We start from the raw sequence: 18517 nt of genomic DNA, 5'->3' as shown, positions 1-18517 counted from the left end.
GCTCAGTCCCCACTATGGGTACACCCCTAAACTATTCACAGTAATGGGGTACCCTACAAATGGTCCCAACTCAATGTCTAGCTCAAGACAACACATCCTCAGCTAGGAACCTTGCAAAATTTTAAAAAAACAAAAGGCTTACCAGCTAGTAACTAGAGACTATATGTTATAGAAAGAATATCGACATATCAAAGCATCAAAGTTAGATGGTTTGGTGATGGTGAGATGAGATCCTCCTGTACCTGTCGTTCTAGTAAACCGGTAAGATGATGTATTTTCCAAATACATCATCAAGTAACTTAATTTTGGTTAATCACCCAAAATGGGCATCCACCATTAATATTTACACCCTCAAGTAACATTATGGAAAAGCATGCAAGCATGAAATGAGCAATCACCAAAAATGATAATAACAACAGCAAAAAGAAAACACAAATTATCATCCTTAAGGCCTCACTTAAGACTATCATGTTACCTAAACTTAAGGAAAAACAAATTCTAAAAGGAATGTGTCTAAAGAACAGAATACGACATCCAACCAATAGTCTTCTCTACCACAACACACACATTTTTTTTTTCTGAGAATGTGTACTCATGTACGGGTCATATGCCCCAAAATATGAGATAAGATGGACAACTCCAGAGGAAATGGGACTCTGGAAAGATGGTCTCTTCTCCACAAGATGAAGCACCTTCTCTAACTTAACTGATGTCTTTTGCTGTCTGTTATTGCCCAAAAGAATAAACTTAAATAGTCACAAGAGCACATTCTCTGGCTCTTCTGCTACCCTTGCTAGCTAGGTCTGTTGCAAGCTGGCACCGGGACCATTATGTACGTCTGCTCCTTTGGAAGCTCTAGAGAGTCGAATAAGCCGGTTCCCAAGATCTACAAAGTAAAAAAAGGTCTCATAATATCTCCCTAGAAAAGGATTCCCGGACAGGTTGTGATACGTCAAAGCCAATGGCAGGAGAAATCATTTAAATGTTTTTTTACTACCGAGGGAAATTCGCTCGCGAACTGTTCAATTTTTTTTTATCTAACAGCATTACAACCAACCATTGTAAACCATAAACGAAATTTATTCAGTTATTTTTTACAAATATATGATTTATCACGTCTTTTACCACATTTTCCAATGGGGGTTGTGACACTGCTAAGTTAAAACTGCTCGGAGGAGAGTGCGGGCAATTTTTTTTCATCAATGACATTTCTCTATGGACTGTACATGGTAAAATCAGTAAGTATCACAAAATTAGATGAGAAGTGAGAACTGTTATTCGGCCCAGAACAGCTAAGGCTTGAATCTTAAACAGTTGGAAAAAAATTTAAAGGCCCATACAAAGTCTGTGGGAGTTAATTTAAGAACCCTGATTTTGGGCATACCAAAATCTTTCTAGGCATACAAAACAATAGTCCCATCTTGGGTGACCTTATAAGAGGTACCCTATGGGTAGTTCAATTACCTATATACCCTTAATACAAAAATCTAAAATCAGTTTTCTAAAAAATCAAAATCAGTTTCCCTTACCATCTGTTCTTCCTCCTCCTCCTCTAGCCGAACTCTTCCCCCTCCTGCGAAAATAAAAATTCATCATCGTGATTAATTGTCGATTCGTAAAAATTTGATCGTCGATTAAACTCAACCACATAATGACTCGTACAAAGAAAAGCAGGGATTAGGAAAACCAAATCGTCTTCTAATCCATCAATTGAAGAAGAATAACCAATTGAAGATGAAGGTGTAGAAACTGAAAATCAACCACCAATTGAACCAGAAATTGAACCAACTGCATCTCCAACTCCGAAAATGAGGATAAGAAAGCAAGTTTTACAAAAGCAATCTCCTATTTGCTGTTTTTCATCGATTAAATGATGGTTACAGTGTTGGGTTTGGCTCAAAATTGAGTTGCGTTTTTAGCTGAACTGTTCTTCACAAAAGCTTCCTGTAAGTGTATATGAACTGTTCGGCATGAAATTTCAAGTCGAACCTAGTCACAGATAAAGATGCATAGGGGTTCGGCGTATTCGATAATCATAATATGTGCCGAACCTAGCACATTAACGAGGTTCGGCTATTATGATATTCTCAATATGTGCCGAACCAATAACAATATTTTAACCCAAAAAATAACAAATTGATGTTTGGCTCATACGATTTTCGAAATATAAGCCGAACCGGTAATTATTTTTTTTCCGAGCTATTCAGGATGTTGTTCGGCTTACTATGAAACTTTCATATAAGCCGAACTAGTGTCTAGCAAACAGTTCGGCACATGCAGTAAACAGATTCAGTAAGCCGAACCGTTCATCAATTGGTAGATTCGGCTCATAGATGTAAGCCGAACCTCAACCTGTTTCGCCGAACCATGATTCAAAAAACCTAACTTTTGATAATTGAGAGCTATAGAAGTGAGATTAAGTATAGGATATAAGTGTACCTGTGTATTAGAAGCATTGGGTTCCTCATCAATGTCTTCATCATCAGGATTTGGCTCATAAAAATCATCATCTTGAGTTTGTGTAAACAACTCATCCTCAAATTTTTCATCTAAACAACTGTTATAATTCTGAAAATTAAATCACTAAACAAAATATTTAATCACTAATCAAGATTATTAACACTAATACGTAAAGGGCAGATTTGCCATTAAAAAAAATTTGGGTTAAGGGGTTATCTGATTTTGCTATTTCACAACCTTTTTTGTCTTCATTCAGTATGCCTCGAAAGATTTTGGTATGCCCCAAAATTATAGTTCTAATTTAATTTGCTGACATTTGCGAGTAGATCAAGTCAAAAACATGCCAACAAACTTCACCTCAAGCTCACCAAACCTCTCAAGTCTCAACCATCAAATTCTAATTTCTTCTTCTTTTTTCCATTTTCCGAATAATCACCAAAAGCTATATGCATTATACCTAATCTCCCGCTCTTCTTTCTTGTAGTAATGCTTTATAGTGAGATTTTGGTTTCATTCTTTGACATTAAAAGACAGACAAGTTGGTTTAATTAGGTGATCTGCTAATCAACTCATCTTTTTTTCATATATATTAACAAATGTCTGTTGGTCATTCTAGTAAAATATTTCTCTTCCGTCATCTAAGCATTTCACTAGCTACTTTGTGCCATGGCAGCTGCTAATAAGTTATTCTTATGTTATGTTGCTGCTGTTCTTGTTTTTGTCCTTGCTGTGATAACTTGCAAAGCTTCTACAACATACACGGTTGGCGGTACCTCTGGTTGGGACATTAGCACTGATCTTGAATCATGGGTTCAAGACAAGACATTCGCCGTTGGTGATATTCTATGTAAGTCTGCCGCTTGATCCCCCGAATACTTGTTTTCCGAAACTAACCGTACTCTATATATTTTGATCCTGATTCTTGTTGTTTTAATGTTCTTGTGTGTATATGTAGTATTTCAGTACTCACAAATCCACAGCGTGAGCGAGGTGCCAAAAGAAAGCTACGACCAATGTAACATGACAAAAGTGATAAAAACAAGCAGTGACGGTAACACTTCAATTCCGTTAACAACTCCAGGCCAACATTACTTTGTCTGTTGGAATGGATTACATTGCTTGGGAGGAATGAAAATTCAAGTAACTGCTATCGGAGGGGCGAATTCTCCTGCAAATGCACCTCGAGGAAGTGCCGCTGGTCCTTCTGGTTTGGTACCTGGTAGTAAGAAGAACCAACCTACACTATCTTCTTCAAATGTCATCAACGGTGGAAGTGATTATCTTGTTCTAGGTGCTCTTTGCATTGTGGGAACTGTTTTATCCCTCATCGGTAGTTGAACCAACTCATAGCATTATATATTTTTTGAAGCTATATCATTTGGAGAAGCTTGCATTTTCAAGTTTCACGCATATGTAAGAGGTTAATTACATTCAATGAATATATCAGGTATTTGCATGCAATAAGTTCTGTTTATAATGTTGAAATTTTGAACAAAAAGCAAATGAACCACCATGGCACTAAAGCAGCAACGCTGCTCACGGCAGCATGATCAACGTATTACCATGACTGGAAACATTTTCGTCAACTTATTGCATCACAAATAATCTCTTTCTAAGGTTGTATTAGTTCACCTAATGTTTCTTTAAACAGTGTAGCGCTTTCTTATTCTAATTCTGCTGCTTTTGACAAAAAATAAACTCAAGATAATTTTTCCTTATTAACTTTATACAAATTGGTACAACCAAATATCCAACAAATATACCAAAGATGGTTAGCTACAGTGATCGTAAAAATTCTCTACCGACGATCAAAAGACCAATCATGTTGCATGGTAGCAAAAGTTGTTGTTTCTGTTGGAAAGAAGACGATTCTGTTTTCCTGTGAAAAATACCACGGCCATAGGTAGACATGACTGTGTCATAGAAGATACGAAATTGTAATGAACCGAATAAGAAAACTGGTGACAGATATAATCGCAAAATCACCAGCTGCTCGTGCTATCTTGCTCCAAGCTTCTTGAGCGAATTGTGTTCCTTCGGTGTGGACTAATATTTCTGGTCCACAACTTGATTGTATGACTCTTAAAGCCGCCTTATTCATTTCCTCCCATCTACGGTAGTTATCGCTCGTTCGACAATCACTTCCATCCACAATACCCCAAAGATATTAGCTTATCAACATCTGCTTTAGATACAGTTTGAAACTATGATAATTGCTCGGGGTTAGAAACTCATCATTAGCTTTTCTAACTTCGTCTAGATCTTCCTTCGCTTTTGTTGCTGCTTCTACCATCTTCACATATCTCTCTGGCCAATGATATCAAATTTTTAGCATTATGATTAAATTCAATGAAGACATTGCTGATCCTAGGCTATCACGCGCATACATATATAACTTGCCTAGTCCCAGCAGTATTGCCCTGAGCTTAGGCCGACGTGCACATAACTAGCCCACGCAATATTGTCCTGAGCTTAGGCCATCGCGCGAGTAACTGGCCTAGTCCTAGCAATATTTCTCTGAGCCTGGGGTCTCCTAGCTACATATACTAATTGAGATTTGCTTAGCTATTGGTAAATTATTGTATACGAGATTCATCGATCTTACCTTTGAGTAAAGATTCAGCTGCAAATAACTTGTCCCAACCTTCCTTGGCAGCGTCGGATTCCAACATGCCACAGTTCACTAGTTCGGTCGATCCAACTATTGATTTCATGGATTCACGAGCCTTCTTTTCTTTCACTTTCCAAATATAGTAATTATAACCAAACCAAGCATATTTAGAAGGTCAGGGCTCACCTCCGTCAATGACGCCCCACAGATCATAACATATCATGTAATTTTGCAGTTCCATTCTTGCCTTTTCGCGAATTTTCATTTCGGTTTTCCAGTAATCTTGGTAATTTTGTTTTTTAATCACTCTTGTACCTGTAAAAAAAAGTTTCCTTTACAACTGTAACTGAATCTCTAACATCAAGCCTAAGTTCTACGTAATCCGTTGAATCGTCATCTTCATCATCAGCATCAGCTATCCTTTCATTTAAATGAGACATTGCTGCTGCTACCTGCTCAGTATCTCCCTGAGATCAATATGTAATGTCAACGGGAGATACTATATAATGTCAACGACAAACTTATTAAATATACAATGGATCGATGCATAAATTATTTGGAACAGAAACCTATAAATGAATCAGAAATATGTGTTAATTACCTTGTTTGAAGAGGTTTCTGCTTCTGCATCTGCATCCCTTATCTTCGGGATGCTGTCAATAGTAATGGTGCTTGATGAATCCGGTGTTGCTGCCGCATCATTGCAAACGCTTATGCAATCAATTGCGATTTCGTCTAGTTCCATTTTGTTGCTGCAGATCAATCAGAAACTTGAGGACTTGAAAAACAGATTTCAGGAAAATTGATTTTTAGCTGAGTTAAACTTCAGTTGACCGTCCCTTCGGGGACATCCGATGAAATTGGAACGATATGGAGAAAATTAGCATGGTCCCCGCAAGGATGACACGCACAAATCGACAAACTTCAGTTGACCAAAATTGAGAAAGACAAAGTCTTTATCTTGTGAATTGCTCTTAATTTTTTTAAGCATTTTATTAGTTGGCAGCTATGTCCATGTTAGTCAGAATAGTCTCAGTTAGCAGGTGGCGCGTCACGTTGAGCTGCCGAAATTAGAGAGAACTTGTAGTTGTTGCAGGAAGCCCATGGCTTATTAAACAACCAATATGACTTTGGTCAACAAGTATGTACCAGAACTGTTTGCTTTGACCTTTCATCAATAAGTAGATAAGTTAGTGAGTCGGCGAATTACTGACTTAGGTATCCAACTGCAAAATTGTTTTTTATATAAAAAGTAAATAGTAAACAAGAAGACTCTAACATTGTCGCGCAGCAGTGACGGATCTATGAGAGACCTAAGCTAGGTTCGAGCCCAGATCAGTCCTTCATGTTTATATTAGCCAAATTTTGCAACTTAAAAGAATGGTTGACCTGAATTCTTTTCTTTTTCCTTTTTGAAGCCCATCTAGTTCAGTCTCTATCGAAAAAAAGTTATTAGTTACCACGTTTCATAAGATATTACTAGCACTAAGAAAAAATAATTCTTTAATCATAATGAATTTGAAAATGCTTTGCGGAATTTAGTAACCCATTACAGGAGCCTTGTTCTTGTATCAGTGTGTAGGTGTTACACAGTCCAAACTCGACTAATTACATTCTTCTATAGTTCATAACAAGTTTCTTATTTTTCTATGTTGAATGAACCTATTAACCGCTTTCATTTACTTATAACACCTTTGAAGACTGAACTTGGTAGAAGTAACACCCGGGGCAAAGCTAGGATTTATCGGAAAACTAAGTTTGGGAGCCAAGGTATGGGTAGACAAAAGCTTACTATAGGTGGGGAAATACAGGACAGATGAGTCATCTGGGCTGTAGGCAAATGCCAAGTGCTAACCCAGGCCATGGGTTGGCTCCGCCAATTCAACCTTATCTTTTCTTTGGCACCATATTATCTGTAGATCAATCAATCACCAAACGTCAGCTAATAACAAACACCTTGCCGCCCTCCCTTCAAATTAAAAGTCACATTCAATATTAGCATGAACTCGTCATTTTCTTGGATGCACACCAACACCATCACCTTCCACAAAAACACCATCTCTGCCGTACAAATCATAAACGAAACAGACCCACGCCAAATTTTGCGGCATACTCACCTCCGCAAGGCCCCGGTGGGCGAAGCTACTTAGACTAAGTTTTATGGGCTAGTTTTGGCCGCTAGATTAACCGAAAAACGTTGCAAATCTTTCTTAAAATGTTGCCTATTCTTTAACACTATTTCTCTTTCTAAATGTATCTCGCATTCCAACTAATAGCGAGATAGTTTTCCTAAATGGTACATCAAAGAGAAAATCAATTTTCCGTTGTTTGCTTCAGTGCATATTGATTTATTTTTTGATCCGACGACTGAAATAATTGTGTTGTTCCATTCAGCCTAGCCGAATTCTACTTTTCGTTGTTCCATTCAGCGCATCTGGATGTTAGATTAGAACTACCGTGTGACTTAGAAGGTTGTCCTATCTGCCAATCTAGATGCTAACCAAAACCGAAACCAATACTATTGGTTTCTAAAAATCTAAACCAAACCAATCCATTAACCATTGGTTCGGTTTCAAATGATTCCAGTTGGTTTCGGTTTGTCCCAGTGGTTTTTGGTTAACCAATAATTATGTGAAACAAAAAAAAAAATTACACAAATTTACAGATAAAAAATCGTAGTTGATGATAGTATTGGTTTACACAAATTTACAGACAAAAAAAATAAAAATAAAATAAATATCAAGAATAATTAAAGCTTACTATAATTCTAGAGATCAAAAGAACATATATAATATATCTTAATTTAGTTATTCACAAATAAAAAAGAAGGAAGAAAGGAAGGAAGAAAAAAGTCGAGTAGCAGCGGCTGTAGTTGGGGGTGGAGAAGGGAGGCGAATGAGAGAAGGAGAAAGAGAAAGAGGGAGAGTATCATAATGAAATATTAGATTTAGGGTTTCTATTTATCCTCTAAATCAATGGGTAGAATCTAATACTTCTAAATCAACGGTAGAAACTAAGTTTAAAAATTAATCGGTTTTCCAATGGTTTTTGGTTCGGTTTTAGAGGTCAATCCAAACCAAAACCAACACTATCGTTTTTCCACTTTCTACACCGTAACCAATCCATTAGTAAATGGTTCGGTTTGGTTTCTTCCTAATTGGTCTGGTTTGGTCCGGTTCCAGCAGAAAACCGAAACCATGTTCAACCCTATCTCTAAATATTTGGTATTCTTCCGAGCAATAGCGTTCTTTATGGCCAGACCCGGAACAAAAGTACGTATCCCCCTCCAGTAAAGGGTGAAACACCAGACACATCAAAGCACATGTCCCGACCATTGTCCCAATTATATACAAATATGTATGCTTGTCTTAAAGTCGTGCCATTATTGAGGGACTTGGGGAAATTAGTCTAGGACCCAAAACGATATATTATTCGTATTGTCAGGCCAAAGATATTTTTCAGGTTCCGTGACACCCAAAATTATCCGAAATTATTAAAAATCGCTACATAACTAGTTATGCATCCTATTTTTTCAGGGGTTTAACTTGTAATGAAACTTAAATATTACATATCTAAAAAACCGCGCCTTGGAATTTTACAAAATTTATCTCTTTGGAAAGATTTTAAAGAGATCTACACAACGAGTACAAACAACAATATCAAATTTTTGTTTTTCACGAAAAAATTGGAGGTGATCATCATTGCAGACAATTTTTTTAAAAACTAACTACATATTTATTATGCTAAAAACTAGCTACATATTTATTATGCTGCCTCCAAAAAAGATGCATAACACAATATGTATATACCACAAAAGATGCATAACATGTTTTGCAACCATATTTTTGTTCATGCATCTATTATTTTTGTTATGCAACCACTAAAACGTTGTTTATGCATGAATCCAATAGAAAAAACAGACGCGTAATGAATTATGCAACCATTTTCTTGACTGCATAACAAGTTATGCATCTATAACAAGTTATGTAGTTTGGTTGATTTAGTGCGTACATAAAAAATTGATGCATAGTGCATTATGGAGCCATATATTCGGATGCATATCAGGTTATGCATCAATTTTCTCGATGCATAAAAGATTATGCAACAAGTTTCAATTTCACAGCTAATATAAAAGATGTCGGATAATGCATTTTTTTTCTCGACTGTATGCAGACATTTTCTCGGCTGCATGACAGGTTATGCAGTCATAATAGCATCATCTTCTTCTTCATTGTTTTCTTCTCCTTGAACTCCTCTTAGCCATAACAACACCATCTTCCCTGTAACTCAAATCACAAATTCTGGACACCACACATATCTACATATACCCACCAGGACCATTACCTTTCTTCAAAGCTAACCTTAATTTCTCATAAACCGTAGTTCTCCAAATCATAATTACAGTATCAAACAAATAGGGTTTCTTCTCAATAACCTCAGGAAAACCAAATCGAAAACGCAACGAAATCATAATAACTTCACGGAAAAATGATAAAACCTAAAAAACCATTGAATCAGCTCTACTCATGGAAACTTGAAATAAGATCACAAATTTAAAACCTAAAAATGGAATCACTTTAAATCTTCTTCCAAAAATCTTATCAATTAACGGAAACATGTGTTAGAGAACTGCTCGGTCGTATTCGCATGTATTGCTATCTCAAGCATGTTTGTCAATGTTAGTGATCAAACTATAAGTCTTGATTTCTAGCCTATTTATAGATGTCTCGGACTAGGACATAGATTGTGTAGTTGAGCATTAGACTTCACGGCGTTCATCATTTGAAGACGAAAAACTACTAAGGGGAGCTTGTGGAACTTCATCGAAAAAATGTATGTGGAGACTGAAACTCATCTATCACTTGGAAAGTCTATTTCTTCTCTATCTCCTATATTGAGACATAAGTCGTATTACGATATATTTTTCTACTATACACATTTGACATATCGAGCTGAGTTTATCTCGCTTACATATTTCTCGAAATATGTGTTGGCAAGCTTTCGCTTCGACCAAGTTCATCTTATATTCTTGATGAATGTCAGAATATGACCATGTGAAAATTGCCGAGTAACATCTTACATGATTTGTGTGATACAATCATTTGGTGTAGGCTTGGAATGTTTCGTTATGATTATTTCAATATCTTGAAAATTGCTTTGATGCTAATAGCGTGTGAAAACGGCTATTTCCATCCTCTAAGAAAGTTTCAATGATTGAAATAAAGAGTTTAGAATCATGTAACCATGTTTGGATATAAACATAGTATGTTCTCACATTTGTGTATAAGTCCAAAATCAGGAACCTGAAGTATGCGTATCCGTACGCGTACTTCAGGTTGTTGTATGTCTGGGAATGTATGCGTACCCGTATGCATACTGGCGGAAGTCTCACGTCCGTGAATTTCTGCTGGAGTTTGGAAGTGTGAATTGGTATGCGCACCCGTAAGCATACTGGCGTAACCAAACTCGGTCCGACAACTTAAGTATGCGTACCCGTTTACTTTCTAAAAACGGTTGTACATGAACTTAAACATTTATAATATAAGGAATGCAATCTTTGCAAACCGTGCTATAATGTTCATGAAGTGATTGGAGTAAATCAAACCGATTTTGCTTCAATTGTGTACTTGTATACTTCTATTAAAATATATCAATTGAACGACTCTTTAACTAGTTTCATTTGAGTCATTTGAACTAGTTATGGTTAAAGATGAATAAAGTTCATATTATAGTAATCATATGGCTAACTTCGGTTAACTATTGTTGAGCTAACATGATATACACGTATGGGTACGGTTACATAAACCTAAATGAGGGTACATTTCATATGTATGTAACAAGCTAAGTTCGATCTAACGGTTGAAAGATATTAGCTTGGTTTAATCAGGTTTTTCATCTAACGGTGAATATTAAATGCTTTGTTACCATGGTAACTTGGATTGCAAACCCTGATTTGAAAACTATATAAAGGAGAATTCTAGCAACTGTGAAACCTAATCCCCACACCTCCTGTGTGTTACTAGTTGCATCAAGTAGAGTCGATTCTCCTTTAACCTTAGGTTTCTATCGAGACTCTGTAGGTTAACGACTTCAAAGACTTCATTGGGATTGTGAAGCCAGACCCAACTATTTTTTTCTTTGTAGTTGTATGTTCTGATCTTTCCCGATTCTATCGTTTGAGTACTATCTTCTCTAAGATTTGCTCAAGATTTAATCTCTGATAGGCAAGATAAAAAGTAATCACGAACACCTTCGTCTCATCGTTTGTGATTCCACAATATCTAGTTTCGCCATCATACGATTTAGATTATTGTGAGGTGACTGATAATACTATGTTGTTCTTTGGGAATATAAGTCCGGTTTATCAATTGGTTCTTGTTCACCTTGATTTATCAAAAGACGGAACAAAACTCATAGGTATTTCTGTGGGAGACAGATTTATCTATTCCAATATACTTTTCTGTGTGAGACAGATTTGTTTATCAAGTCTTCGACTTCGGGTCGTAGCAACTCTTAGTTGTGGGTGAAATCATCTAAGAGAATCAAGTGCGTAGTATCCTGCTGGGATCAGAGACGTAAGGAACACAACTGTACCTTGAATCAGTGAGATTGATTAGGGTTCAACTACAGTCCGGTCCGAAGTTCATTGGTAGTAGGCTAGTGTATGTGCGGCTTAATACAGTGCGGTGTTCAAACTGGACTAGGTCCCGGGTTTTTTTTTTTTTTGCATTTGCGGTTTTCTTGTTAACAAACCTTCTGGTGTCTGTGTTATTTCTTTTCCGCGTTATATTTTGTTATATAATTGAAATATCACAGGTTATGTGTTAAGATCAATCAATTAGATAGTCTAGCCTTTGGTGGTTGATTTTAATAGATTGACACTTGAACATTGGTCTTTGATACCGTTCAAGTTGTTTCACATAATAATCAGGTTCGCGGATTTCTATCTGTTTGATTTACTGATTACATTGTGAAACAGAGATATAAATTCTTTGATATACTTTTCTCTAGATTGAGTCTGACTGTCTAGTTGATTCTCAAGAAAGTATATTTGAGTAAGTCCTCTCAGATTGCAAATGAATTGTTGGGTGTGGTTGTTAGACCCCTGCATTTTCAATATAATTATCCTTGATTAATTTCACCATGTTCTCTTGGCAAAAAAAAGTAATCATGAAAAGGAGAAGACGGAGGATAAAGGGAAGAAAAAAAACGAGGAAGAAGAAGCGAAGAAATAATTTTGGAAAATATGTGCATGAGGAAAATTTTGATCCAAAAAGTAGGTGCACGTGTGAAATTTTCAGCCGATGGATTTCATGGTGAAAAAAATCTAAGAAATTGGTTTAACAGTAGTTTTCACTTTCGTGGAAGAAATTGCGGGTAACATACAAACATTATTGACGAGATCGGAGACCTTGTTGAACCCCATGGCTTCATTTACTATTAAGCAACCCATACGACTTTAGTCAATAGGTATTGACCAAATTGATTTTTGACATTTTAACATTCATAGCCCAAAAATAAAAATAAAAAATTGCCAGAGGTTGCTACAAAGGCCAGGTTACCTGGAGAAGTTACTGAATTTGGTAACCTCCCATTATAGCAGTTTGGTTCATGTATGAGTTTTTGGTGTTACACAACTCGAGTATTAGAACTCTATAGATGTAACATTAGGGCGAAGCTAAGATTATGTAGGATTATAAGTACGCCTATGCAGATGTGGGAAACAACCAAGTGCCAACCTAAGGGCTGGCTCCGTCAGTTTCTTTGGTAACATACTGTATTTAATCCGTAAATCAATCAATCAATCCGTAAATCATCAAACGTCAGCTAATTAATCAATCTAGTTTATTCATTGTACGTACAGTACTAAAACTTAGACCTTCCTCGCCCCCCTCCCTTCCAAATTCAAAGTCACATTCAATATACAGTATTCAGCACGTTCTCATCATCTTCTTCGGTTCACACCCACCGCATCACCTTCCACGAAAACACCATCTCTACCATACAAAATCAAAATCATAAACAAAAACAGACCCACGCCATCACTCAGATGCCCACGCCACCACTAACCACCACGTTCGGTGCCTCAAGAAATCAATTAATGTACTCCCTCCCCATTGGTAATCTAACTCCATTAATTTACTTACAGCTAATAGTAATTAAAAACAAGAGTACTATGTAAGTTCTGAACACAACAACCCAAAAATACTCTGTTTCCAACACCACCACAATTAAGATTCAGTAAACCAAGATTTTAATTAATTAAGCCATTTTCAATTAATGACAAAAACAGAGAGAGTATTTTAATCTGGGAATTAAAATAATACAATTTCTAATCTGAATCTCCAAAGCAAAAAGTATTGATCTAGAACTTTGGAAATTTTGATTGATTACAGAAACTAAAACTGATTATCAGATTTTGAATAAGAATTCTTACAATGAGTGATAGCACCTTGGATTGCATTCTGAAGTTCTTCAATGGATGATGATGATGATTTAACTAGACTACAACGACTAGGTGAAGATCTCATTGATGATGGGCAGCTTGAAACGATACAATTCTGCTTATTATTGTTGTTCTTTCTTGGATATAAAATGTTCTCTGAAAATGATTGAGATTGAGATAACCCACGATCCTTAATCGATGATAAAGATTGTTGTTTTGATGATAGTTTCTCATAGAATGGTTTCACTTTCTTCATGTACTTGCTCACCATTTCTTTCATCTTCTTCACTGAATTTGAATTACTCCCTCCCTGTTCTTGAATAACGGGAGTAGCATTAACAGTATCTCCTCTGATTTTATTCTGATCTTTTCTGAACACATTTGAAAACCTTGATAAAGAGAAATACTTAACGGGTTTCTTGATTTGTTCCTTATGAAGATTCTGAAAACTCAAAACCTGTTGATAATTCTTCTTCTGATTCAAATCACTACGAGGATGATGAAATTGAGGAAGTAATTCTAATTCCTCAGTCACAGAACTAGGTCTACAAGATGAATTACAAGAAGATTCATGACTACTACTACTACTCAACAAAAAAAAATCATTAGAACTACTAGTCGAATCACGAGAATTCGTAGTCGACGATGCTGATGAAGAAGAAGATGAACCAAGAGATTGAAGCATAGACAAACGAGGTGAGATATGTAATGGAAGTATCTGACCTTTAAAGAAAAGCTCATCAGCTGCTGCCGGACATGATGAATATGATAACTTGTGCGGTGATGGTAATGAAATCAAGAACTCGAAATCTGATGATGATGATGAATGTGTTGGTGATGATGGTAATGTTCTTGATGATCTCTCATCAATCTTTGATCTTCTGCTGCTTTTTCCCATCTTCTTCTTCTTCACATTCTCTGGTCCAGGGAGAGAGATCTAGAGACAGACTTTTATATACAGAGAAGAAGAAGGTGAAAAGTTGAGAAATTTTACTACTTCTTAGGATTTGGGAAATGGCGCAAGAAAGATTTTTGAGGATTGAGCCAAAAAAGGCTTGACCGCACCATACTGTGGATTCTCATTTTGTACTGGTTATATCAGTACTGTACTAACGACATGGGTGGGGTCCATCTCTGAATATTGAGCCGTTAGATGGGATTCCAATGTTTGTATTCTTACACTTGGGTGACACCGTTGTTGCATTTCTGGCACATGGGGTTGGAGTTGTTACATCAAATGATTAATACGGCCGATACGTGTAGGGCATTGTCCGTGTCCCGGATTGATACGTATTGTCACCGCCGACATTAACACGTGACACATTCCTGCTGGTCTCAGGAGAAAAGAAGAAGAAATTTTTGGAAATTTGGCATCAGTAAGATCAGGCACTATACTAATACATTTTGCTTGGGTACAGCTACATCATACTAGCCAAGATCAACAACTATTCCGAGCCATCGTTTCGATGTAATGTGGCAATGTCTCTTAACTTCTTTTTCCTTCGTAAGTTATCTTTAAGTTAAGAAACGGGTCAATCTGGAACCCAGATTCACAAGGCTGCTAATGGGGGGTGCCATTTTGTTTGGGTGTGTACCAACCCAAAGACAATGGTTATTTTTTCCTATATGTATTTCGGTACACCCCCAAACAATTTGATACCCCTACTAACAATCTTGCAGATTCAGTCCATGTATGCATTGTACGGTTTGGTTTTGATACCATAATTACAGCTGGTGCTTAATTATTATGATCATGATTATCATTTTTTTTATGATAAAGACTATCTTTCTTTTTGTTTTATTTTAATTTTTGATGTTCAAAAGCTAAATATGAATCAAATCATCAGTCTAAGCAAATTATTAATCTAATTTAGTTTAGTTAATCAAATTTTTAACACTAACTAATCGAGAGTATTCTAGCCATTAACAAAAATGGTAGGATCAGAGAGTCTGGACATTACTATATCATGATCTCATTTGTCGCCTTGAGAGCCCTCAAAATCATTTGGTTGGAGGGAGCCCATATAGACTTGGCCAGACATGGATGGAGAAGTTAATATCTAACTCCTTTTAAAATCCTAAACTCCTTAGGATCCACGTTGAATGGTGACCGTCACTCTCTCACATAATTGATCCATTTCACTTTTCCTCAAAGGAGAGAAAAAAGAGGAATTCCCACACGAATTTCGGCCGCAAAACATAAAACTAAAAAAAACCCATACCAAATCCTTTTCTGTTTCGCTCATAAAACATTAAAAAGAAAATAAAAGAAATAAAAACAACGAACCCTAAAAACAAACTCTTCTTCTTCCTTCTTCTCCCCTATTCACTACAGAAAAGAATTCTCTTTTCTTCTCCATCTTTTCTTCTTCTCGATTCTCTCTGTTTTTTCTGTCAAGCAGTTTCTGGATTAATGTGAAGGTCGATACATTTTCTGGATACATTTTCTTCTGTTTTGCTCAATGTTGTATCTAATAATCTCAAGCAGTTTCTGGATTAATGTGAAGGTCGAATACATTTAATCCATAAATTCTTACCTATCAAGGCTTATTGCAGATTACCAGGATGTAGGTGGTGATGAGTGACGCAGTTGGATGTCATGGCACCATTAACATGGATATGATCTTTAAGATGATGGACTGAATAAGATATGGTAAGATTTACTCCAGGTGATAATGCATTGATATAGATTTGCTATTGATTTTTTTTTCTTTGTAATACTTGAACCGTGAAACAAACGCGCAGGTTCGGTTTAGTTGTTGATTTGCAATAATAAATAATCAGGGTTTTCAATTTGTTTGGTTTTCAAGCCACAACAAAAGCCCCTTCCCGCGGTTCACAGCTACCACCATCAACAACACAACACCTTCTTAGGCTAATACCACCAGTACCTTGCATTCGCAACACCATCCATCACCTGCAGCTGCGTATCCTTTTGTTGTATTTTTGTGCAGGTAGAGATTAATAGTTTAAGTGAAGAGTTAATTTTTTGATGTGAAAGTAGAGATTTTTAAGTTGAGTGAAGAGTTAATTCTGTTGAAGGACCATATATGGATAAGTATATATATTGTATTGAACTCGGGACTGTGGTTATATGGAAATTAGGTGTTAACAAGTTAAATGTTCCATTTCAGGTGCACAAATTGAAGAAACGTTATCGAGAATCCAGTGAGAACATAGATATTGATGAACTTCAGGTTTCTTAATTCTATCCAATTTTAATTTCTGTGTCACAATTAAATCTGGTGCTTTTAGTTTTTAGCCGATATCGAAATATTCATGGGATATATCTGCGCTACAAAACAGTACATAAGAAGTTGATTACTGATCAAATTTATAGACCTCATATCAAATTTATAGACCTCATGAATTTTCTTGAGTTTTGTAAAAGTGTTATCTGTGCATATAGTTCTGAACCTGACTTCCGGCCCCTGGCTTATCCCTTTGCTCAATCACATTGTTGCTCCTTTGGGTACTTTGATTCCTGGATTTTTACTGACGATGAACAACCATTTAGATCAAAGCGTACTACGGATTCCGGTGATGATGTCCACGCTGTTTCTGGAATTGATGCGCAGTTGCTCATTAAGAAATGCACACACTATGAAATTTGAATAACACATTAGTAGTTTGTTCTTTTCCATGTTTTTATAACTTCTGAGGTAGTTCAATTAGTTAGGACAGCCAGTATGTTAGAATGTCATGTTTCTTAATGCTTGCACTATCATTCATCTATTGCAGTCCAATTATTCTGCCAGTTGTACAATGTTATGCATTGTTTCCCTATTTAATAGGTTCTACATATCTGTTTAGTTCTTCAAATACGAATTGAAATAGGCTCTACATCACAAGAATCTGCATTATTTTTTGTGTGATGGGAGTTTATCAGATAGTAATGAATGAACAGAATCTAATCAATGGACCAAATCAATGGGCCACCAGTCATAAGTTATACCACTATTAACTATTTTTCTATTCTTTTTCTTCCATATTTGAAAACCTTACACCATACGTCATGTGCTTCTATGGGGAACTGGATTTCACCCATTGACAGACTTACACCTTCACAAAATAGTGAAGACGAGCCACACCGAATAAAAAACCCCAAACGACGGGGCAAGGCGAAGCCGAGTCACACCAACTAGCCGAGTCACACCAACTAACCGAGTCACACCAAATCAAAATAGTATAGTGACGGGGCGGGGAGAAGATGAAGCTGAGCCACACCTAATCAAAAATGTATCGCGACGGGAAGGGGCGAAGTCGTGCAACAACAAATCAAAAAAGTGTCGGGGCGAGGCGAAGCCGAGCCACACCTAATCAAAAATGTGTCGCAAAGGGTGGGGGAAGCCCCACAACACCTAATAAAAATACGCAATGGGGCGGGCAAATCCGGGTAACAGCAAATCCAAAATGCATAGGGACGGAGCGAGGCAAGGCAAAGCCGAAGCCGAGCCACACCTAATCAAAAAGGCATCACGACGGGCGGGGCAAAACCGTGAAACACCAAATCAAAAATGCATCACGACGGGGCGAGGCGAGGCGAAGCCGAAGCCGAACCACACGTTATCAAAAATGTATCGTGATGGGGTGGGGCAAAACCCCACGACACCTAATAAAAAATGCACGACGCGGCGAGGCGAAGGCACATCACACCAAATTAAAAATATGGATAAAAGAGAAAAAATGCCCGAGCGTAGCACGGGCACAAAATCTAGTTGGGTCTTAACCTATTTTACGGATTAGACAGGTGCTCTAATAGACCTGGATATCTTAACGCACCCCGCTTGTCAATGGAAAAATTTTCTATGAAGGAAATCTAGTATCAAACATGTGTGATCACGTACCAACATCTGTGCAACATAGCCTCGAAATCTTGTAGAACAACTTCACGACAATTGATTTGGTAAAATATCAGCCATCGTTTAGGTACAGTTTAGATGCTTCCAAGGGGCGTGAGGCCATAAAATTTTGTACTGTACTTAGTGAAGACGAGAGTG

General features: G+C 36.9%; 3 protein-coding genes, 1 long non-coding RNA gene and 1 other non-coding gene across 8 annotated transcripts; 3 read left to right on the top strand and 2 right to left on the bottom strand.

The window, feature by feature from the left end:
* The first annotated feature begins 3092 nt into the window (after positions 1–3092).
* LOC113339611 (stellacyanin-like) lies at positions 3093–3921 on the top strand. Its single transcript, XM_026584853.1, has 2 exons — positions 3093–3307; positions 3416–3921. The coding sequence occupies exons 1-2, from the start codon at positions 3127–3129 to the stop codon at positions 3796–3798; spliced, it is 564 nt and encodes a 187-aa protein (XP_026440638.1). The 5' UTR covers positions 3093–3126; the 3' UTR covers positions 3799–3921.
* Positions 3922–4179: 258 nt separating this feature from the next.
* Positions 4180–5899, bottom strand: LOC113339601. Of its 2 annotated transcripts, XR_003355095.1 has the most exons (3): positions 5673–5899; positions 5066–5570; positions 4180–4767 (listed from the first exon to the last, which is right to left on the bottom strand). XR_003355095.1 is itself a non-coding variant. In XM_026584843.1 (2 exons), the coding sequence occupies exons 1-2, from the start codon at positions 5814–5816 to the stop codon at positions 5371–5373; spliced, it is 312 nt and encodes a 103-aa protein (XP_026440628.1). In that variant the 5' UTR covers positions 5817–5899; the 3' UTR covers positions 4180–5370. The 2 variants fall into 2 exon arrangements, 1 of the variants encoding a protein (XP_026440628.1); XM_026584843.1 differs by having other exon boundaries at positions 4180–5538.
* Positions 5900–5906: 7 nt separating this feature from the next.
* Positions 5907–6007, top strand: LOC113341293. Its single transcript, XR_003355865.1, has one exon. It is a non-coding gene; the product is annotated as a U6 spliceosomal RNA (small nuclear RNA).
* A 7301-nt stretch (positions 6008–13308) lies between these two features.
* On the bottom strand, positions 13309–14591 carry LOC113322183 (probable membrane-associated kinase regulator 1). The gene has a single exon (XM_026570227.1). It carries the CDS (start codon positions 14413–14415, stop codon positions 13471–13473), a length of 945 nt encoding a protein of 314 aa, XP_026426012.1. The 5' UTR covers positions 14416–14591; the 3' UTR covers positions 13309–13470.
* A 1204-nt stretch (positions 14592–15795) lies between these two features.
* On the top strand, positions 15796–17274 carry LOC113322190. Of its 3 annotated transcripts, none has more exons than XR_003347078.1 (4): positions 15796–15938; positions 16074–16170; positions 16328–16471; positions 16652–17274. It is a non-coding gene; the product is annotated as an uncharacterized LOC113322190 (long non-coding RNA). The 3 variants fall into 3 exon arrangements; XR_003347079.1 differs by having other exon boundaries at positions 16263–16471; XR_003347077.1 differs by having other exon boundaries at positions 16074–16471.
* The last annotated feature ends 1243 nt before the right edge of the window (positions 17275–18517 follow it).

The sequence above is a fragment of the Papaver somniferum genome, chromosome 1 (genome assembly GCF_003573695.1).
Source record: "Papaver somniferum cultivar HN1 chromosome 1, ASM357369v1, whole genome shotgun sequence".
In the NCBI taxonomy this organism is placed as follows: domain Eukaryota; kingdom Viridiplantae; phylum Streptophyta; class Magnoliopsida; order Ranunculales; family Papaveraceae; genus Papaver; species Papaver somniferum.
The sequence above is the reverse complement of the archived record's forward strand: the minus strand, read 5'-3'. Positions and strand labels throughout refer to the sequence as shown.